Source organism: Nannobrachium achirus (assembly GCF_963921795.1).
Source record: "Nannobrachium achirus genome assembly, chromosome: 17".
Taxonomy (NCBI): Eukaryota; Metazoa; Chordata; class Actinopteri; order Myctophiformes; family Myctophidae; genus Nannobrachium; species Nannobrachium achirus.
In genome coordinates, this window is record NC_137824.1 from 6,182,827 (window position 1) to 6,206,672 (window position 23,846).

The 23,846-nt window shown below is 43.2% G+C and overlaps 1 protein-coding gene across 1 annotated transcript in view; it reads right to left on the reverse strand.

Moving 5' to 3' along the window:
* Positions 1 to 23,846, reverse strand: part of LOC308301983 (putative serine/threonine-protein kinase irlB) — a gene marked incomplete at its 3' end in the record, with an annotated part of 41,723 nt that overhangs the window by 15,589 nt on the left and 2,288 nt on the right. The window contains exons 2-4 of the mRNA XM_080746128.1: positions 12,202 to 12,516; positions 9,900 to 10,181; positions 5,881 to 5,979 (exon numbers count right to left, since the gene is read on the reverse strand). Of these exons, the coding sequence (XP_080602254.1) occupies positions 5,881 to 5,979; positions 9,900 to 10,181; positions 12,202 to 12,319 (499 nt within the window). The 5' untranslated portion in view covers positions 12,320 to 12,516. The remainder of the gene's footprint in view (positions 1 to 5,880; positions 5,980 to 9,899; positions 10,182 to 12,201; positions 12,517 to 23,846) is intronic.

Here is a 23,846-nt window from a genome sequence, read left to right on the forward strand (position 1 = left end):
GGTAAATTTATTGTTATCACATTTATGTCTTAGGAATGTGACAAAAACCAAAAAATATTATTGAACTCTACTCTCCATGGCCTGAGTAATCAATAGAAAAAAAGTCATTTTGAGGGTGAACTACTCCTTTAAGGAATCTTAATCATGTGATATGATGCCACCCACGCATCTGTACGACAAAAGGTGCATGAGATATAGAGGCACTTCCTGTTTGGCGAAGGGCACTTCCTGTTGCACCAACCAAGGTCAAGGACTCCTAATCAAGTCATATGACGCAACCCACGCGTCTGTACGACAAACGGTTCATGAGATATAGAGGCACTTCCTGTTTGGCGAAGGGCACTTCCTGTTGCACCAATTAAGGTCAAGGACTCTTAATCAAGTCATATGACGCCACCCGCGCGTCTGTACGACAAACGGTTCATGAGATCTAGAGGCACTTCCTGTTTGGCGTCGGCCCAGAGCCGGACGCGTGGGTACCGGTCCCGTCTCAAACGGTCGCTCCTAGCCCGAGTTATGGAGGTTTATGTGCGCTGCAGTGACGGCGCGCCGCCGCTAGGCGGCGCTATAATTTTGCGGGGGTCCCTGGGCCCCCTGGAGGGGGATTTCCCGGATTTCCCCAAAAAATGTCGGCCCTCCCATTGAAACCATTGTAGAGCCGAACATTTTTAAAATACATGGGACTAGATAGCAGGGGGTCCGCGGGGGGTCCCCGGGGCTCCAGGGGGTCCCCGGGTGGTCGGACCCCGACTCAAGAGGCCCCTCGGTCGGCCGCCGGCCCCTCGCCTCTGGAGATGAAGAATTACTATTAATATTAATAATAATAATGGTAATAATTAAGTCGCTTATAATAAGCGACAACAACTGGTTCCGGGAGGCCTGTCACTCATGATTCCACGCCCCTCTCAGTTGAGGCCCCGCCCCCATGGAAAAACAGGGCCAAAAGTGCACCTGAAACTTTTGAAGTTGAACTCGTAAAAATAAGATCTGAAACTGAAAAAAATAAATCTGAAACCGAAAAAAAAATAAAAAATTAATCCGTAAAAATAAGATCTGAATCTGAAATAAATAAACAACTGAAGAAAAGGACTCCAAGATCGAAATATATATTAAATTGAAAAAAAAAAAAAAAATCAAAAGTATTAAAAAAGCGAATCAAAGTTACATTTATTTAATTTTTTTCGAGTTCAAAATCGAAATTCAAGACTTTCAGGTTCAAATTTTATTTTTTTCGGGTTCAAATCTTATTTTTTCACTTCATTTTTTATTTTTTCACAATTTGTTTTTGGATGAATGATGAAAACATTTGGCCCCGTTTTCCTTCCATAGGACTGGTGATGGAATTAGCTAAATATATGGATAGGATGGTCATGAAGGAATGGTGAAATGTTGCCCCCTGCTGGATTGTGTAAATAACTGCAATTGGACAATATTAACACTTCGTCTCCATGTTTTTCAGTGGTGGTGTGTGCAATGAATACTTCGTCTCCGTGTTTTTCAGTGGTCGTGTGTGCAATGAATACTTCGTCTCCGTGTTTTTCAGTGGTCGTGTGAGCAATGAATACTTCGTCTTCGTGTTTTTCAGTGGTCGTGTGCAAATAAATTGCATGCTTCATAGAAAAAATGGGGATGCTGTTGTAAAAAATGAACCACAAATACGTACAAAGGTTATTATTTTTTTGGTTGATTTTTTTCTGCAAAGTGTTTTTTTACAAATACGAAAACCACAATATGCACGTGACCTTCTGATTTCTTGCGAGGTATTATTTTTATACAAGGCATGGAGATTGTGTACGAGGAGAGGTAAAAAAGGGACTTTATTCGTCGTAGTTAAATGGCATGCTTCGTAGAAAAAATTTGAACGCAAACACGTACAAAGATTATATTTTTTTCTGCGAATGCTATTTTTCTTTTTGCGAGGTTGTTTTTTTTCTGCAAAGTGTTTCATTTACGAAGACGAAACGCACAATATGCACGTGTAGCCTCGTGATTTCTTGCGAGGTATCTTTTTTATACAAGGCAACGAGATTGTGTACGAAGTTGTAATTACGACGAGAGGAGAGGTAAAAAAGGGACTTTATTCGTCGTAGTTAAATGACATGCTTCGTAGAAATTTTTTTAACGCAAACACGTACAAAGATTATATTTTTTTCTGCGAATGCTATTTTTCTTTTTGCGAGGTCGTTTTTTTCTGCGAAGTGTTTCATTTATGAAGACGAAAAGCACAATATGCACGTGTACCTTAGTGATTTCTTGCGAAGTGTTTCATTTTCAAAGACGAAACACACAAAATGCACGAGTAGACTGAAAAACCTTACGAATACACTGAAAAATCTTACGAAAAAATAAAGTCCAATAAAAACTTCCATATAGATGGCATCAAATGACTTGATTAAGAGTCCTTAACCTTAATTGGGGCCTATTTCGCCAAACAGGAAGTGCCCCTCACCAAACAGGAAGTGACGCTTGATCTTGTGAACCGTTTGTCGTACAGACGCGCGGGATGCGTCAAATGACAAGATTAAGAGTCCTTAACCTTAATTGGGGCCTATTTCACCAAACAGGAAGTGCCCCTCACCAAACAGGAAGTGACCCTTGATCTTGTGAACCGTTTGTCGTACAGACGCGCGGGTTGCGTCAAATGACAAGATTAAGAGTCCTTAGCCTTAATTGGGGCCTATTTCACCAAACAGGAAGTGCCCCTCACCAAACAGGAAGTGATCCTTGATCTCGTGAACCGTTTGTCGTACAGACGCGCGGGTTGCGTCAAATGACAAGATTAAGAGTCCTTAACCTTAATTGGGGCCTATTTCGCCAAACAGGAAGTGCCCCTCACCAAACAGGAAGTGACCCTTTATCTCGTGAACTGTTTGTCGTGCAGACGCGTGGGTGGTGTGTAATGACTTGATTAAGAATCCTTAAATTTAATTGGGGCCTATTTCGCCAAACAGGAAGTGCCCCTCACCAAACAGGAAGTGACCCTTTTTCTTGTGAACCGTTTGTCGTACATACGCGTGGGTGGCGTCAAATGACTTGATTAAGAGTCCTTAACCTTAATTGGGGACTATTTCGCCAAACAGTAAGTGCCCCTCACCAAACAGGAAGTGAACCTATATCTCGTGAATTTTTTGTCGTATAGACGCGTGGGTGGCATCAAATGACTTGATTAAGAGTCCTTAACCTTAATTGGGGCCTATTTCGCCAAAAAGGAAGTGTCCCTCACCAAACAGGAAGTGACCCTTTATCTTGTGAACCGTTTGTCGTACAGACGCGTGGGTGGAGCCATATGACTTGATTAAGAGTCCTTAACCTTAATTGTGGCCTATTTCGCCAAACAGGAACTGCCCCTCTCCAAACAGGAAGTGACCGTTTATCTTGTGAACCGTTTGTCGTACAGACATGTGGGTGGTGTCATATGAAGAACCATAATGTTAAAGCTTATGCAAAAAATGCTAATGTTAAAAAATGTAACGCTAATGCTAACACCAACCGCTACACAAGGTTGCACAGACTTAGCGAGCTGCAGGCAAACTTAAAATTTCGTAGAAATTTTCTTTTCTAGTTTTACTTCTACTCCACCACTGGCTGCTGTTTGAACCGCAGTTGTAGTGCAGTTTTCATCTACAGGGAAGCGCTCAGGATAACGGTCTATACCCACCCCTTGCACCACCATATCACCCACCACACCCCTACTTCCACCCCATTATACACCAGCAGCTACCCGTTGCCCACCCACCAGCTTTCAGTAACATGTTCCATATCTACTACTAACGCTACTCCTGAACATGAAATATCAATAACATGCTAATTTCAGCACATTTACATTGATGTCTATCGTGTAGTGGTGATTTGTTGATTAATGTCAAATAAGTAATAATAATAATAATAAGGGTAATAATAATAATAATAACATTCATTAAATAAAAATACATTTCTGTTCACTTCAGAAGTACTTTTACTGAAGTGTTGATATATATTTTTCTTAGTTTGGAGTCTGGTGTTCCACCATATTTAGACTTTAGTTTAGGTATTCTTGACTTAATTCTCTCAACTTTATTTCTGTGTGTGATTTCCTGTGATTTCTGTGTGCAGCAATCACACGCAGGTGTGACTGCAGTCAGTGCCATGAAGTGGTTCCTTAAATGGAGATTGAAGGGTGGCTCCTTGTGGTAATATATGCAAATTAGGATATGTGGGGAGTCTACTTATGATAATTAGTAGGGGTGTAACGATATAGTAACTGAATCGAAAAATCGTTTTTAGTTTGCAATGATCTACTAAAGCAAATGTTGTACGGTTTGGCTCTGTATATCGTATCGTATCGTTTTACAATGTAAATAATCAGTATCAAATCCTTTTGCAATGCAAATAATCGATTGTATAGAAACTAAATAGTTCTGCCTTGTTGTTACGACTGGGGTCGTAGTTGTAGAACTACTGTAGGTACTGTATTGCTTTGGTCCTAGTGTGGTGTGGTGTACTGTATGACAGAGCTGAGAGTGTCTGGGAGTGTATGCAAAACAGGGGTATCACTCCCAGACAGAGTGAGTGTGTGAGAGCATGTAAAAAACAGGTGTGTCGCTCCCAGCAGCTGATTGGTGGGGAAACGACCAGGATGGCTGGGATTGGTGGGGAAGCGTTCCTGGAGTTCTGTCTGCTGACTGGCTGACAAGGGTGGAGGTTGGGGATAAAAGGAGCAGCAGACCTCGGCCAGCCACGCAGGGGAGCAGACCTTGTCCTCCTCCTCTCCCAACTGGCCCCCAACATGTCCTTATGTTTTCTTATGAGTTGATATGAGTTATGGGTTAAGTTGAGTTGAGTTGCTTTGAGCCTTTGAATAATGTTTATGTTAAGGAGGTAAGATACTGTTTGTTCTTTTGGTAGGCAAGTGATTTTCTTTTGAGTGAGTTTTCTTTTGATTTGAGTCTTGAGTTATCCTGCAGTTATTCCTAAGTGATTCTTCAGTTACTACTGAGTTTTTAAGTTATTCGTTAGGTTTTCATTAGTTCTACTTATTCATAGACCCCTATGTATTATGTTTCACTTCTATTAACCGTTCCAGTTTGTTATTACCACTTTGTAAATAAACCGCACTTTATGTTGCATTTATAACCCGTTGTTGGTGTGGCTACTTGGGAGCTGGGGAAGACAAGGGTTAATTTCATGTTGTGTCTCAGGACCCCTAGACTGGGGCATAACACTTGTATTTAGCAATTTTAAGAGGGGAAATTAAAAAGAGGGGTTTAATTACTTTTCCATTCCATAAAGTTACTTTTGGTCTATCGATAAATGTGGGTAATCTCTGAGTTCATGTCAAGGTGTGGGTCTGTCCATGTGTTGTAAAATAATAAAGAATCACGTGTTTACTTATTTATATCCATAATGATAGATTTTTTTCCCTTAAAAACTGCTCTATTGACACTGTTTAAACATATTTAATGTCTTTGCTAAATAGTTACTATATCGATTTTAAATCATTGAATCAAATCGTATCACCATGACTGAACCAATATCATAGCCTGATCTCAGACTCAACTCACGCAGTAGTCTGAAACTGTGCCCTATTGTGGGCGATTTCTGGAAGGGAGGGTGGTGGGAGGTGCTTTGATTAAAAAAAAAAAAACAATCACTACAGGTCTCCTCGTGAGCACCCACGTGAGCACAATATCGTCCATGTACCGTATCGTCAACCATGTATCGTGATGCGTATCAAATCGTTGTTCAAAAGTATCAATACACCCCTAATAATTAGGATTAACTGCCAAACCCCTTCAAGTTATGAGGATTGGGTTAAACCGTTAATTGCTTGTCATTGCTGAGCAGTAACTCAGTAAGCATGTTGTATGTTATGTGGAACTTAAAATATGATGAGAAACTTACCAGGATATTTCACCCCCAGCACCACACCAACTGCAAGGATGACAACAACGAGAACACCAGCAACAATGCCTCCCGTGGGTGTAGGTTTGGGTGGAGGTCCTGAGGAGAGGTTTAATGATTTATGTTAATAACCTAAATATGTCAAAAGGTCAACACTGCAGACTGTAACACAGTGATTCAATGCATTCACATGATGTAGTAAACTACATACCTTCATGATAAAGACCGTAACAGTGATTCAATGTGTTCACATGATGTAGTAAACTACATACCTTCATGATAAAGACTGTAACACAGTGATTCAATGAATGAATGAAACTTTATTTGTATAGCACCCTTCATACAAAAATGCAGCCCAGAGTGCTTCACACAACAAAATATAAAAAACAAAACAGCAATAATTACAATACAGCAAAACAAAAGTAAATAAAACATTAACATAGAAGATAGTAGCAATAACAATAGAGTAGTACCAGGCAAAGACAGTTAGGCTAGGGTACGATTATCTAAAAGCAATAGAAAATAAATAAGTCTTGAGTTGGGACTTAAAGCTGTCCACCGAGGTAGACTGCCTAATTTTCATTTCCATGCTAGGAATCTCAAGTAGGTCAGCAGTAGCGGACCTAAGGGGACGGCCAGGAACATATCTATTCAGACAGTCATCCAGATAGGAAGGTGCCAAGCCATTAAGGGCTTTAAAAACAAGCAAAATAATTTTAAAATCTATTCTAAAGGCAACCGGGAGCCAGTGTAGCGATGCCAAAACTGGACTTATATGCTCCCTCATCTTAGTTCGTGTTAATACTCGGGCAGCCGCATTCTGGATGACTTGTAGTCTGTCTGTTGTTTTTTTTGGCAAGCCAGAAAAAAGGGCGTTGTAATCGAGTCTAGAAAAGACAAAGGCATGGATTAATGTTTTTGCGTCATCCAGTGACAGAAAAGCTCTAATTCGGGCGATATTCCTAAGATGGAAAAAAGCAGTCTTGGCTACGTGACTGATGTGTGTATTAAAACTCAGTTCAGAATCAATGACAACCCCAAGGTTCTTTACTGTGTTTTTGCTGTTTACAGCCAGGTTTGTAAGTCTACCCGTTATTGATTCCCTCTGATCACTAGATCCAACAATGAGAACCTCAGTCTTGTCCTCATTTAATTTGAGGAAGTTCGCAGACATCCAGCATGTGATGCTGGACAGACAGGACAGCAAAGGTTCAAGGGCATTCGGGTCATCTGGGGCTACAGAGATGTACATCTGAGTGTCGTCAGCATAAAAATGGTAATTAACACCATGATTGGCAATAATATCGCCCAGTGGTTGCACATATAGGGAGAACAATAAAGGGCCGAGGATTGAACCCTGCGGAATGCCGGAAGAGATGGTGTGTTTGTCGGAGACAAATTCATCTAATTTGACAAAATAAGATCTGTCATGAATATAAGATTGAAACCAGGACAAGGCCGTACCTGACAGACCTATGGAGTGTTCTAGACGTTTTAATAAAATAAGGTGATCTAGAGTGTCAAAAGCAGCTGATTGGTCCAGCAATAAAAGAACCGATACATTTTTCTTGGCGGAGGCCAGCCTGAGGTCATTAACCACTTTCACAAGCGCTGTTTCGGTGCTGTGGCCCTTCCTGAAACCAGACTGAAATTTATTGTGAATCTTATTTAGCTGAAGATAGACTTCCAATTGATGGCAAATAACCTTTTCAATGATTTTGCCCAGAAAGGGCAAATTCGATATAGGTCGATAATTGTTTAACACAGAGGGATCGAGGTTGTGTTTCTTGATTAGGGGCCTGACTTCTGCTGTTTTTAGTGAGGTTGGGAAGACACCTGAGTCTAAGGAACTGTTGACAATTTCCAGGATGTCATTCATTACACTATCCAGAACCTCTTTAAGGAAGGGGGTGGGAATGACGTCCAGTGAACAGGACGAATAATTCATTTTTGATATTATATTTCTAAGCTCTTGTTCGTTGACAGCAGAGAACGAGTTGAGGCTTCCTCTAGAGTGAGCTACATTTGACACAATCGCTGTCGGAGTAATTGAGGTGGCAGTGTCACCTCTAATACCAGCACGAATATTGGATATTTTGTCGTCAAAAAATGAGGCAAACTCGTCACATCTAGCTGTAGAAGCTGGGAGTGACAGCCTGTGGGACTGAGGCGGGTTTAATAGACGATCAACAGTGGAAAATAACACTCTGGGGTTTCTCTTGTTCTCATTTATAATGTTTGAGAAATAAGATTGTCTAGCCAAACGTAAGGCTCTGTTGTAGTCAGAAGTTGACTTCCTAAGGCTCTCTTGGTGGATAGTGAGGTTGCTCTTTCTAAAAAGTCGCTCATTTCTGCGGCATTCTTTCTTTAGTGAGTGCACATGCTCATTGATCCAGGGTGTTTTTTTGGAGGTGTTTTTCTTTTTAGCTTTAATAGGGGCTACTTTATCTAGGGCTGATTCTAGTTTGGCATTAAAAAGTTGTACCCGGTCGTTGACTGCTAGAGCAATAGGTAGGGAGGGTGCATTAGAAAGGTGAAAATTAAAATCATTAGCAGCGGATGGAGAGAAAAAGTGTTTTCTAATAATGGATTATGTGTTGCATTTCTCCATTCCTGGGACAGTCATAGTAAAAAACACTACAAAATGGTCTGAGAGCTCGGGTCTATCAACAACCCTGTTCAAGGCGACATTAATACCTTTGGTGATTACTAAATCGAGGGTGTGGCCAAGTTTATGAGTAGGGCTGGTGACATGTTGATTGAGATCAAAAGAGTGTAGGATCTCTAAAAAGTCCATGGCCACTGTGTCTGAGCTATTGTCAATATGCAAATTTATGTCTCCTGAAATCACAATCATGTTGTAATTGATGGAGCAAATGGACAAAAGTTCAGATATTTCTGTTAAAAATAGTATTTTGCTATTCCTCGGAGGGCGATAAACAGTAACCATTATTAAAGATGGGAGATTCTCCAGAAGGGTGGCCTGGTATTCAAAAGATAAAAATGTTCCCAGAGAGAGAGGCTTGAAATTTAAAGTGTCTTTAAAAATCATCGCCAGACCACCTCCTGTCATACCCTCACGTCCTGAGCAAATAAATTTAAATTTTGGAGGGCAAGCTGGAGCCATGAGCATGGCTTCTTCAGAGCCCAACCAGGTCTCTGTTAATAGGATGATGTCAAGTTTCTCATCACAAATAATGTCACGAACAGAGGCAGGCTTGTTACGGACGGCACGGATGTTAACACATCTGGTGCCAACCCAGAGTTTCCCGAGTTTGTATTGGTACTAGTGCTGTGCCAACCCCGAGTTTCCAGAGTTTGGGCCGTTTTTGAAAAAAAAATATTTTTTTAGTTTTTTCAATTTTTTTTTTTTTCAAAATTTTTTTTTGGACCTCCAGAAATGTGTTAGGCATGATCGCGATCGCGAAATTGCATGTTTAACCCCCATACGAACCCATTCTTTCAAACATGGCAGCCATGTTTGTTTACATCTGAAGAAAACATAATGGCTCATAAATCATGAATGCCTGAACGGATTTCCAAGCGGATTTTTTTGTTTGAAAGCTGTGAACAGCCTGCACACACGTGGTGCATCATCTAGGCATGCGCGTGCACTTTTTACACAATTGCACAATTACATGGAAGTCTATGGTAACCATGGCAACGCGGGACATTGGCCGGAAAAAATCATTGCAACATAAGTGTTAAAAAGAGCCATGTTAATATTAATATTCACATTAATCTCTGGGCTAGGACAGGTTAAGGCACGCCTCAAGGGGCGGAGGTGATTCCTTACAGCATGCCTATGCGTTGACATGATGTAGTAAACTACATACCTTCATGATAAAGACTGTAACAGTGATTCAATGTGTTCACATGATGTAGTAAACTGCATACCTTCATGATAAAGACTGTAACAGTGATTCAATGTGTTCACACGATGTAGTAAACTACATACCTTCATGATAAAGACTGTAACAGTGATTCAATGTGTTCACATGGTGTAGTAAACTACATACCTTCATAAAGCAGGTTGAGTTGAGGATGACTTCCCTCCATGCTGAACTCGTTCTTCACTCCACAGGTTAATGTTTTAACTTTCCCATCTTCATCCTTGGTGACAATCAGCCGATTAGAGTTTGGTCCAGAGTCAGACTCCATCCATTCCCCTTCATCTTTCTTCCAGCGATAGGTGACCGAACCTGACTCTGTGACGTCCTCAAGAAAGACACAGACAACTTCACAGCTGGTGGAGTCAGAATCACAAGGTAACTTGGTGACCACTGGCTTTGGAACTTTCTCTGTTGAGCAAACACAATGAATATAACTTAGTGCTGATGTTGTCTCCAGACTGCAGTTAAAACAAAACACATGTTGGCTGTGTGATCTTCCTCAGGTAAAGGTTATGGTGCAGGGCAGTTAGTGGCATCATTAAAGGTTGTATGTTTTTACAAATCATCACACAGGCCAGACTGGACACCACTGTTCTAGAGGGATTCACATTTTGAACAGGTGGTTAGGGGTGTGCCTAACCACAGATCATCGGGCATAATGACATCGGGTAGCATTAAACAGTACAGGATAATTGTTTAAGATTATCTGACCAGACAATCTAAACACGCTCACACTAGCCGTTTTGAAAAGTCGTGGACTCCGCACACTACAGGATTCTATCCCGATTGAGTCGGGCTCGAACACAGCAATAATAAATAATATGAATACAAAATGTCACAGGGGCTGTTCTGAGAGATTCGCCTTGCAACACACACACACACGCACACACAAACACATTTACATTCACTTTATCCACTCAACACCATTGCCTCGCCTCGCGCAATAAAACAAACAAACAAAAAAAAACTCTTCAATATGGAATTTCTGTCCCATTTTGATGATAACATGAGTTCACTTTGACACGTTTCATGTCCATCCATGATCTGTTCAACTCTGACTTTCCCCCCTCTCCACTGCTAAACTAGTCAACACCTGATTTATGATTAGTCATATGCACACCGAACAATAGATCTCCCAAAACGTGTCCCTCCGCGCCACGTTGTAGGGCTTGTAGGGCTTGTAGATCAGGCTTCTGGGTGTGTACTTTGGTTTGCAAGAGCAAAGCGAGATGTGTCGTGTCACTCGTGTGCTGTTCCCAGTCTTGTGACTGGTAGCGACTATTTCTGCTGATATAAAACAAACACGCTACCATTGAGTTGTAATTCCCATCCTAATCATGATACAACCTAATGGACGGATGGACGGTATGAAAAGTGTGTCTGCGCGCTGTGTGTATGTGAGTGAGAGAGAAAGGGAGAGATGGAGAGAGAGAGAGAGAGATCTGTCGATCAGCGGCTGTCTTTCTCTCGGTCCCCCGCTTGATGTTCCATACCAGTATAGCTTATTCTGTTTAGCTTTACTTTTCAACCAACACCCTGCTCTACACCATGCTTCACTCATCCACATTTACACCACTGACTACTGACTACACACCTCATATGATCCTTTGTCATTATGTTTGTTGTTAAAGGGATCCCTGGCTAATACGACAAATATGCCTTAATCTATCATATAATTAGGGAGGTCAGTCAGTAGGAGGTCAGTCAGTCAGTCAGTCAGTCAGTAAATGCTTTTCCACTACAAACCACCCACCAACAGGGGGTGGTGATGTGCGGACTGAAGTATCAGGCTAACACACACAGTTAGGAATGTTGCAGTGTCTCTCTCTCTCTCTCTCTCTCTCTCTCTCTCTCTCTCTCTCTCTCATATATGTGGTTTGCCTGCATGCACGGGTCACTAATGCACCGGGTGCATTTGATGTGTGTCTTATCTTCCGACGGGTATGGCAAGCGCATACATCCCCATACTTCTATTCACCTAATTTAGCTGTTAAATTATTTGTATCCATCAAAAAATATACACTCCTCCATGGGTTGCTCCTTACATTATGATGCTCCCACATATTCTCACACACGCACCAGTTACAGTTAATTTCTCCATAACCCACACTCTGCACATATATTGGAGCACATATCTTCAAACGGGTAAGGTCTAGTACATTATAATTGTCCTCTATAACTACAATTTAAAATTGAAACACCTTAAATATTTTATTTCTTCTAGAAATAGCTAATCTTTCACTCAATAGGGGAAATGCTTTTTTACATTGTCTCCTCTCCCCAATGTTTGTCATGGCCTGAGCCAGTTGTGATACTCTACTAACCAAAACTTCAATTCAAATGAACATTTCTGAGGACAGAAAAACATTGTATATTATGATAGACCCATGATGACACATGGCCTTCACAGGACACAGTTCATACTCACTCATCAGTTTAACTGTGTAAGTCTTGCTCAGCAGTCGACCGTTGATGTGCACAGAGTATTCTCCGCTGTCTTCTATGGTCATATTGTTGATGACCAACTGTCCAGTTTCTTTATCCATTTCTGCACGGTTTTTACATGTCCCGTAGTAATCCACAACAGGACCAAGAACCAGATCCCATTCTGCTGCTTTATTGGGTCCATGTTTCCACAGGATGCTAGTGATGGGTTTAGTAACAGAGCTGGTATCTGGAAGCAGGCGAAGGACTCCTTGTGGTGGAATGGAACTTACATCTGGTAGGGCTGGTTGTTGTGGAGCTGTGGAGAGAAGATTAGTTCAGTCAATTTGAACATTTAAAGCAGTCAGGAACAGAGTCTTCTGACTGGGACTTATTTAGCAGTGCAGAAAAACCTCACAACGCAAAACTGTTGAGGAAAATAGCCACTCTACAAGCTCACTGCGACACATACGACCAGTAAGACTCCCTAATCGGGAGATAAGCGACCGTAGGTGGCTTATCTCCACAAATAGGGCAAAAACTAGTTTTTCTCAAATCTTCCTGATCCATGTTGATGACATGAGTGTAGACATGCTGTGTAGTGCAAGCAAGCAGCAGAGCAGCAGCAAGCAGCAGAGCAGCAGCAAGCAGCAGAGCAGCAGCTAGCTGTGTCCAAACAAATTGGGTCTTAAATGACTGCTCTAGCTTTTAACATTTTATGATTTTAAGCAAGTATCATTGGCTTTTAACTGCCTGCTCTGGCTTTTAGCTTTTTTTTTTTGTTTTGTTTTTTAAGCAATTCTGGACACTTGAGAATTGTAGTGACAGCACAGTGACAGCATAGCAGTGACAGCAAAGCAGCCCTAGCCTACAGGCTATGGAACATCAACCCATGATGAATCACCTCTAAACGCACATACTGAACGCTGTTCCAACTCAACAGGCCCAGTCTTTGGGCCTTTGTTGCTACCACCACCACCATGTCGGCACTTACCTCACCATCCGGCTGCAACAGTTGTCTTCACCTAACGCAGAAGGTGTCCGACCTGGAAGGACGACTCTCCCTGCTTTCCCAGATCAAGGACGCCGAGATGTTCCTTGACTCCGCCGCCGCTGCATTCCTCGCCCCCCCGTCACCCGACGCCGAGATATCCACTGGTCCCCATGTAGCATGCCTTCCTACGGACGGTGATCTGGACGTGACTGTCCCCGCCGTAGCGAGGAGCCCGGCCCCGTATATCCCTGTCACAAGGAGGGACCTGGACTTGACCGTCCCCGCCGTGGAGGGCTGGGTGCCTCCAGCTGCCCCCGTCACGGCCAAACCCGCTGCATCTGCCCCAGGGTTGGATGACTCTGTCCGCTGGGACTCCGAGGATGCCAGGCCCAAGCTGGGACCCTCGTCCAGTTCCACTCCGCTCCCCTGGATTGACAGTTCTCGCACCAGACACAATCGAAAATCCCGAAGATTCACTCCACCCCAACCCTCCCCACTCACTACAAGCAATAGATTCCTTGTTTTGGACAATTTAAATTTCCCTCCGCTCAGTATCCATGGTCCATCACAGGGTGGTTTGTCGTCACCCAGCCCCACAGCCATGGTCCATGCTACCCTCCCGACGTGCGCTGGCAAGCCGAAGCTGGCTCCCTCTGTCCAGAGATCCGACCGCCGCAAAATATTGAAAGCGGCTGTCCAACGCCGTTCAGGTCCCATCAAGCCACAGGCAAAGCAAACCCCCATTACACAGACCAGCAATACTCCATCCAAATCCCCCCCTACTGTGTCCAGTCCATTGTCCCACAGTGGTCCCTCTATAGCTATCATTGGGGACAGTATAATAAAACATGTCCGTTTTCCTGGCGCAATAGTGCATTGTTTTCCTGGAGTAACGACAGCTCTTCTGTTAGAAAAGGTCCCTGGAATCCTCGCCGCGCTCCCGTTGTCCATAACAAAACTTGTTATCCACTCTGGAGCCAACGACAGGTTTTCTGAAATTTCAAGGGCGAGCTTTAAATGCCTCCTTGATCTCCTAAGTGGCTGTGGGATGACCGTCTACATCAGCGGTCCTCTGCCCACCATGCCCCACGGAAACGTACAGCTTAAGTACCATGCATAGTAATACATAAACTCCGCAGGAATACACAAGAGACGGAGGGGGAGAGTGATTTAATCCGGTTCCTCCGGCCGTCCGGACGTAATTGATTGTCTCCGTAACCTTACGGACAACACTCAACCCGACGGATAAAAAGCGCTAAAAACGTACGTACACATGAACTACCCGTGGCGAACTTGTGTCAACCGTGGGGGCAGTAGAGGGAGAAATGTTTCGTCTTTTTTTCTTGTATCCATTTCGTTGGAGGAAGTAAAAAAACTAACAAAAAAATCACAAATACACGCTGAACAGTGAACAGGCCAGGACGCAGACCCGCATGTCAGCCTAATCAGCGCTCTCTACCAGCTGAGCTCTCTCAAATGCGTCTCTCTCCACTCCCGTGCACGGGGTGTTTTTAGTCGGTTTTGGGTCGGTTTGGGTGGCTACCGTACCGTGGCTCGGCGGCGCCCCCATTGAGATCGCGCTCTAGGCGTTTGCAACGGCATGTGTCCATGCTCATCCATTCTCCAGTCCTTTTTATATTATACCCGGACAGCACAGTGACTAGCGCCGATGGTTAGTGTCGTTCAATCCGAGTGTATCCTCCAAGGGTGTCTATAAACCTCTCTGTCAACAATGTAGGTGCTATGTATGTAGCATGTTGCATTTGCTCATTGGGAAGATGCATGTGGGTGCCATCTAGTGGATATAGTATGTACATATAGGCTTTATTGAACCCTGTACACAGAGACCATACGGTCAGTATGAATGTCAACGCAATTACCGTACGTACTGTCTCGCCCCCAAACGTACACAAAATCAACCATACGTAACTATAAATGGCCCTTTAGTCGTTTACTGTCGCTGCATTATTGGCTTCAGTCCGTATGTCACACGCACTCCCATAATATCAGCTACGTTGCTAATTTCTTATTATTTTGGTCCCGTCCCTCTTTTTTTATGCCAGACGGCCTGCATCCTAGTAAACATGGTACACAAATGCTTTCACATAATCTACGTCGCGCTGTGGCTGCTCAATCGCAACCACGTGAATGACTGTTTATTCCAGCATCCAACGCATCCATCTCATCTAACCACGTTCACTTTGTTTACACTGCAGATAGTAACTCTCCATTTCATTCCGGTTCACAGCAAACCATAGAGCAGCAAACAACTAGTTTTACCCATAATAACGCCATCTCCCCCTGGTGGCCTGATGGACTCACAACACCCACCACCTATTATATTCCCACTATAATTTCTGATAGACACTATTTTCAACATAGAACTTGTTCTGTTACACCCCTGAATTTAATTTCAATTCCACTACAACCTAGCATTATTCCCCCTAGCCCTATTTTATCTGGCAGTCAAATAAAAATAAAAATGGCTTTGTTAAATATAAGATCACTCAACAATAAATCAAATCTCTGTAATGATTTTATCATATCTAAACATATTGATATCCTTATCCTTACTGAAACATGGCTGAAAAGTGATGACTTTGCTCTCCTCAACGCAGCCTCCCCCCCCACCTATTCTTATTTACAAAAACCCAGGCTCTCAGCCCGTACTGGTGGTGGTTTAGCTGTAATTTTTAAAGTTGATTATATTTGTTCTCCCATCCTGTTTGGTGATTTTTCATCTTTTGAATACTTGGCCTTCACCATTAACAAACAACATCCCACTCTGTTTATTGCAGTATACCGTCCCCCAAAACATAATGGTTCCTTTATCCCTGAATTTTCCGAATTACTATCTATAGCCATGGCAAAATACAGCAAAATATCCCTTCTTGGCGACTTCAACGTCCATGTTTGCTGTCCTAATAATCCGTTAGCCAAGGAATTCCGGAATATTATTGATTCTTTTGATTTTGTTCTCCATGCCACTGGTTCAACTCATGACAAAGGTCACATACTTGATTTAGTCCTGTCCTCAGGTGTAAACATTTCTGAATTAGAAACCTTTGATTTTAAGTTATCCGATCACAAAAGCGTTGTTTTCAGTCTACTGACTGCTCCTCCTCCCATTAAAACACCCATTTCCATTTGCTCACGCATCTTGACTCCCTTAACTGCCAGCAAATTTACCACTGTTTTTGATTCTACTGTAACTTCCCCAGCTCCTCACCTCTCCATCCACGATCAGCTTACCTATTTTAATAAGACCTGCCAGGTAACTTTAGACCTTGTGGCCCCCCTAAAAACCAGGATTAAACTGACCAACAAAGCTTCACCGTGGCTAAATGACCACACCAGAGCTCTTAAAAGAGAGTTAAGGAAAATAGAAAGAAAATGGAAATCCTCCAAATTAACTGTTTTTAACGAATTGCTCAAAGACCTCATGCGAAATTATAACGCTTCTGTAAAAGATGCAAGAGCAAAATATTTTTCAACTTTGATTTCCAATAATCACCTTAATGATATGATGATATGATATGATATAGTACTTTATTGTCAGTTCACACTGAAATTTGTCTTACGACACAGCAGTCATGTATTCAAAACATATATACAAACATTTGTAACACATCAAGGCATACGTGACACGCTGAGTCGCGGTGCAGCCCCTGTACCAGCGCACCAAAATTTCACTTGCATGAAAAGAAAAGAGTTGTGAGAGAGGGGGGTGCAAGCTTTGCGTGGGGGTGAGGGGGGGGGGGTTTGCAGGAATTTTGGGCGATAAAAAACTCTGCTTCCATACTGCGCCTCCAGGTTTGGGAGGAACTGCGTGGGAGAAGGGAAAAAAAGGGGCCCTGACAAAACGTGGGGGGGGGGGGGGGGGGTTGAAAGGCGGGTGTATGGTTGTGTGTGTGCATGCGTGTACGTCTGGGAGTCATGTTTGTGTTAGCGTGAGTCTGTGTAGAGGCTTCCAGATAGCAGACAGTCCAGAAGACACAACAACAGGTGTTTGAGGGTGGGAGGGTGGGAAGCATGAGGGGGTGTGGGGGGGATAGGCTTTCTTCACAGTGTCAATGGGAACCTTGCGGGATGGGGGGGGGGGGGGTCCAATCCGTTGAATTCAGCTTGTTTTAGAGCGAGTGAAATAGAATAGAGTATTCACTCTAATGTCCGTTTCCTGGTCCTCTGTATAGGGCAGTGATTCTCTCCATCAAAGTTTACGATCAATCTCCATGTTGTTATCTCCGTAAAGCCTCAGCTCAGCGATCAGTGTTCGCATCAGTCCGGGCACACGGCCCTCTCAGTTCATTGATCGCCCCGTTCAGAGTACCCACAGCCCTACCAATTTCAATTAGCATGGCAGGCAGCTTGTTGGCTCCTTGGATTGCTGCCGTCTTGCAAATCTTCCGATAATCCAGGGCAATGCTCGTGCCAATCAGCAGAAAACCTGTTATCATCGTTCCGAAAAGATACGTTCCGAAAAGATACTTGACTCCCCCGAGCCAGTTTTCTTGATGAGAAGTAATCAAAATCCCAAAATTTTGTTTAAAACTATAGAGCGTGTGGTTGGTGCTCCCCAAAACCTCGACATGCCTGCTTCTTCTGAGCACTGTGAGACATTTTTAACCTTTTTCACTGAAAAGATTTATTCCATCAGAACACAGATGGCCAATATCCAATCCCCTACAGTTACCCCCAACTCTCTTGATCCCCCCATCAGCTCCTTCTCCTCCTTTGTAATTGTATCCATAGAAACACTTATTAAAACCATCTCCCTTATGAAGTCCACCTCCTGTAAATTAGACATTGTACCCACTCAACTTTTAAAGGAAATACTGCCCTCTGTTGGTCCCCATATTCTTTCACTAATCAATAGCTCCCTGGTTTCCGGTACTGTTCCTGCCTTCTTTAAAACTGCCATAGTCACCCCCCTGCTTAAAAAACCAAACCTAGATTCATCCGCTACAAACAACTACAGGCCTATCTCAAAACTACCCTTTTTATCGAATGTTCTTGAAAAGACAGTTTTTAATCAGTTAATAACCCACCTGAGTGCAAACTCAATTTTTGAAAAGTTCCAGTCAGGTTTTCGCTCCATGCATAGCACGGAAACAGCGCTCCTAAAGGTGTCCAATGATCTGCTGTTATCCACCGGTTCTGGCAGTTGCTCCATCTAGGTCCTGCTCGACCTAATGGCCGCGTTCGATACCATCGACCATGCGGTCCTCATCAGTCGACTGGAGACTGTTGTGGGCATTTCTGGTGTGGCCCTCAAATGGTTTACATCATATTTAAGTGGTAGATGTTTTTCCGTCGCTATCGGTGATGCATCATCATCCGTAGCCCCCTTACACTGTGGTGTCCCCCAGGGCTCGATCCTCGGCCCTATCCTTTTTTCTCAGTATATGCTCCCACTAGGTGATATAATCCGTAGCCATAACATTCAATTTCATTGTTACGCAGACGACACTCAACTTTACTTACCATTAACCCCAGACAATACAGACAGACTAGCCACCCTCCATAACTACATAACTGATATAAAAAACTGGATGCACAACAATTTCCTTCAATTAAATGAAAATAAATCAGAAGTTTTGGTGTTCGGCCCCCCCCCTCGCCAGAGCCCAGATCGAACTTAACCTTGGCCCATTGATTCCCAACCTTAAACCCACAGTTAGAAACCTTGGTGTAATTTTCGACCCAGACCTCAGCTTTCAACAACATATAAAAAAGGTCATTCAATCATCATTCTATCACATAAGAAATATTTCACAAATCAAATCATTCCTAACCCCTTCCGATCTGTCAAAAGTAGTCCATGCCTTCATATTCTCTCGTCTAGATTACTGTAACTCATTGTATACATGTCTTTCAAAAAAATCCATCCATAGTCTCCAATTGGTTCAAAATGCAGCAGCCCGTCTATTAACCGGTACCAGAAAATATGATCACATCACACCCATCCTAGCATCTCTTCATTGGCTCCCAGTTGAGTTCAGAATTAACTTTAAAATCCTCCTAATTACATGTAAGGCCAGGATGGGCCTTACCCCCACCTATATTTCAGATCTAATTACTAATTATGTGCCCTCACGTTCACTAAGATCTGCCAATAAAGCACTTCTCAACCCTCCTACAGGTCAATATAACACCAAAGGACATATGGCCTTTGTTTTTAGAGCCCCTTCCCTTTGGAATGCCCTGCCCCCTGAGATTCGCCTCGCTGAGTCCGTCCCCCGCTTTAAATCCCTCCTTAAAACTCATTTTTATAGACTAGCTTTTAATCCCTAATTCTCTTAACTTTTATGTATTTGTATCCTACCATATGTCAGCTTTGTTTTTAATTCAATGCATTGTTTTTCTGCATTATTTTTAATCCTTATAACCTCTTGTGTGTATGTTTTTTTCTCTGTCCTTTGATGTTCTGTGTAACTCTTGTAAAGCACTTTGTAACCTCGTTTTGAAAGGTGCTATAGAAATAAAGGTTTATTATTATTATTATAGTGATATTCGTGATTTTAGGGCAAAAACTGTAGGAGCAGTGTCCAAAAATGTGTTTTAAAAATCGGCCTGAAGGTGGCGCTAGAATAGGGCCATGTGAGAAATGAGGGGTGGGGTCTCCGCGTTGCCTTGGCGGACGAATAGGTACCGGCCCCGGCTGTCCCGGACGCTCCTAGCCCGAGTTACGGCATTTTATGTGCGCTGCAGTGGCAGGGGGTCCTCCACTGGGGGCGCCACCACTTTTGCATCCGTTCTGGAGCACCAGGAGTCGGTGGTCCCCGGGAATTCCCCGTGAGCAGCCCCGTTGGGGTGGTCATTTGGTCATTTTTGCACATTTGGTCATTTTTTACATCTGGGGGGGGGCTCCGGGGGTCCTTGGAGGTTGTAGTTTGGGAGGCAAGGAGTGTGTGTGTAAAATCTGGCATGGATCGGGTCAACGGGTGCGGAGATATAAGCAGGGAAAAAGTGTGACGTGTGAGCACATTTGGTCATTTTTTACATCTGGGGGTCCCCCAGGGACCTGGGGGTCCCTGGGGCTCTGGGGGTCCTTGGAGGTTGTAGTTTGGCAGTCAAGGAGTGACAGACAGCCTGTGGAGCTTTTGGTAGTAAATGCGACCTACGGTCGCAACTATGGTTGTACTGGTCAGCTCCCAGTACAACACTAATAGACTGTGGTTGTACTGGTCACTCCCAGTGGTCAGCTCCCAGTACAACAGTAACACCAGTGTTGGGAAAGTTCACTTTCAAAATGAGCTAGTTCAAGTTCAAGTTCAAAACTTCTAAAATGAACTAGTTAATTTCATAGTTTATAATTCTACATTTTGAACTAAAGTTCATGGTTCCCCAAAATGAACTAACTTAGTTCTTTTTAGTTCTTTTTTTAACCATAATATTTTTATACTTTTGGCTATTAAAAAAAAAAGAAATGTAGACGTTGCTGCAAGCTATTATTTGTCAGAATTATTGACACAGCCCATATAGAACCACACACAGTAATAATTTCATCCAGCTTAACATTGAGGTGCCCACAATATTTAGGTGCCCACTGCCCAGTGCCCAGTCTTCCTGCACCCTTATTGTGAAGGGCTGAAGGCCGAAGTTTCTAAACCCCGCGCACAACATATAAAATAGCTGATCTACAAGCTCACGTTGTCTTGTGGATGCGACGCGTTGTGAGCTTGCAGATCAGCTATTTTCGCAGTGCAACACACATACGACAAAGTAGTCAGGCTTTATTTGCGAGTTGCGACTGCGAGACGTAACAAGGAGGAGATTCACAGTGCTTCATGTGATGAAGCACCCAGCTGCAGCACTGCATATCAACGTTCGCGAGGAGTTGCGTGCAGTGCATACTATTGGAGCATGTGAATGAAAAGAGAGACGAGAGGAGAGACGACCACGGAGGCGCAGACCGCCGCATGAACGGCCGACGAACACCGTTCACGGGCGTCAGAATGAACGCGTTCGACAATATCGTTCATCAAGCGAAAACAAAGAACGCTCAGTTCACGTTCGGCCAATATATGAACGTGTTCATGAACGATCGTTCATTGAACGCGTTCGGGTGCAACACTGAGTAACACACTGTGGTTGTACTGGTCAGCTCCCAGTACTGGTCAGCTCCCAGTACAACAGTAACACACTGTGGTTGTACTGGTCAGCTCCCAGTACAACAGTAACACACTGTGGTTGTACTGGTCAGCTACTGGTCAGCTCCCAGTACAACAGTAACACACTGTGGTTGTACTGGTCAGCTCCCAGTACAACAGTAACACACTGTGGTTGTACTGGTCAGCTCCCTGTACAACAGTAACAGACTGTGGTTGTACCGGTCAGCTCCCAGTACAACAGTAACACACTGTGGTTGTACTGGTCAGCTTCCAGTACAACAGTAACACACTGTGGTTGTACCGGTCAGCTCCCAGTACAACAGTAACAGACTGTCGTTTTACTGGTCAGCTCCCAGTACAACAGTAACACACTGTGGTTGTACTGGTCAGCTCCCAGTACAACAGTAACACACTGTGGTTGTACTGGTCAGATCCCAGTACAACAGTATAAGATTATCTACAAGCTCACATCAGGTTGCATTGAGAATGAGATGCCTTGTCAACTTGTAGATCTGATATTTTCACCTAGAGCCAAAATAGGGTTAATAGTAAGTTAATAATAATTTACGATAATTATTACTATTTCAATAACTCTCTCCACAAAGAACTTGAGGTATGTTGTCTTTGTGACAAATCCAAAAATCTAAGATACTAATACTGGTAAAAGTCTATGGGAAAAATGAATGGCAGATATATTGTGACAGTAATCATTGCTATAGAGAGTTTGTTCAGTAACAGTGTTAAATATCTCTATATTGTGACAGTAATCATTGCTATAGAGCGTTTGTTCAGTAACAGTGTTAAATAGCTCTATATTGTGACAGTAATCATTGCTATAGAGTGTTTGTTCAGTAACAGTGTTAAATAGCTCTATATTGTGACAATAATCATTGCTATAGAGTGTTTGTTCAGTAACAGTGTTAAATAGCTCTATATTGTGACAGTAATCATTGCTATAGAGTGTTTGTTCAGTAACAGTGTTAAATAGCTCTATATTGTGACAGTAATCATTGCTATAGAGTGTTTGTTCAGTAACAGTGTTAAATAGCTCTATGTGACAGTAATCATTGCTATAGAGTGTTTGTTCAGTAACAGTGTTAAATAGCTCTATATTGTGACAGTAATCATTGCTATAGAGTGTGTGTGTTCAGTAACAGTGTTAAATAACTCTATATTGTGACAGTAATCATTGCTATAGAGTGTTTGTTCAGTAACAGTGTTAAATAGTTCTATATGGGAATGGAGATGAAGGGTAAATTACTGCTTTCTGTTTCCCCATCCATGTTTTGAAGGGATCTTGGCTATGTTCCCTCTCTGAGGTTAGGGTTAGAGTTAGGCTGGGCATAGTGGTTAACATCGAGGGAACATAGGGCTGAGGGAACTTGAGCATAGGGTATATGCACAATTGCACAAATGCCATTTTGTTCTACTTCCGGGCCTCTCAAACAGAGTCAGGGTGCTGATATTGTGCATGGCTCACTGGAAACACTCTGCTACACCAGTGGGTCTCAAAGTGTTCTTGAGTGCATAGCCGTGGGAACTAATTTGAGGCAGGAGGGGCTGTCGATCGTGTCACGCACGCGCGCGAAGCGCGCGTGCAGTGACACGATCCCCGTTCGCGCGCGCGCAAAAAATTGGATTTTAATTGTGTTTTATAACCTTTTTTGCATGTTTTATTCGGGTTTCCGCGGTTTATTTTTTAGCTAAATGTAACACAATTGGGAACTGCACACTAAACTTTCCCTTTGCCTCTCCAAACGGGCTGTGGACAGTGCGGAGACATATAAAAAATGCGCACACAGTGGCCATATGCCACTGATCTGATTGCAGCCAGCAGGATATTATTAGATGCTATATTGTCCGCCGCATCGGTCCAGACCCCAGTGTTAGGAAACAGCTGGTCAACTTCTGGTACACCATAGCCATTAGCCACTAGCTAGCCCAAACATTAGCCTAGCCAGGCAGCACAGCAGCATAACATAGCATTCATCATTACAAGTCTTTAGCCACGACTCACCAGTGAGGACGCCAGGGCTAGCAGAGGGCGATGTTTAATGCCTTCATAGCCTAGGTTGTGTTGTCTTGGTGTTCTGTATATTCCTTTTATGCCCGTATTGTTATAATTCACCCGAGTCCATGACGCATATGTTACGCACGGAGAGACAGACGCTTAGACAAGTTAAAAGGGAAGTCCTTTGAAAGCCATTTCCTGTCTAAACAGTGCCCAGAAGCACATTTCAAAACAAGAGCCTTTCTTTTTTTTTTGTCTATACAATCGATCATTCAACACATGTTTATTTTGAAATTGTACTGGAAATAGAAGTAGCCAAATAGCTCCTACTTCACGCCACTGATGTCAGAGCCTCTACTTGCCGATCGGCAATATTTTTCCCCCAACCCCCCTTTAGGGGGTGCGGTGGGGGGTGCGGTGGGACGTGGGGGAGGGGGTGCGGCCGCACCCCCAGCACCCCTACTTCCCTCGGCACTGCTTGAGTGGGTTCCAAATGTCCACATACAGGTGTGTAACTCTGAGTGTACAAA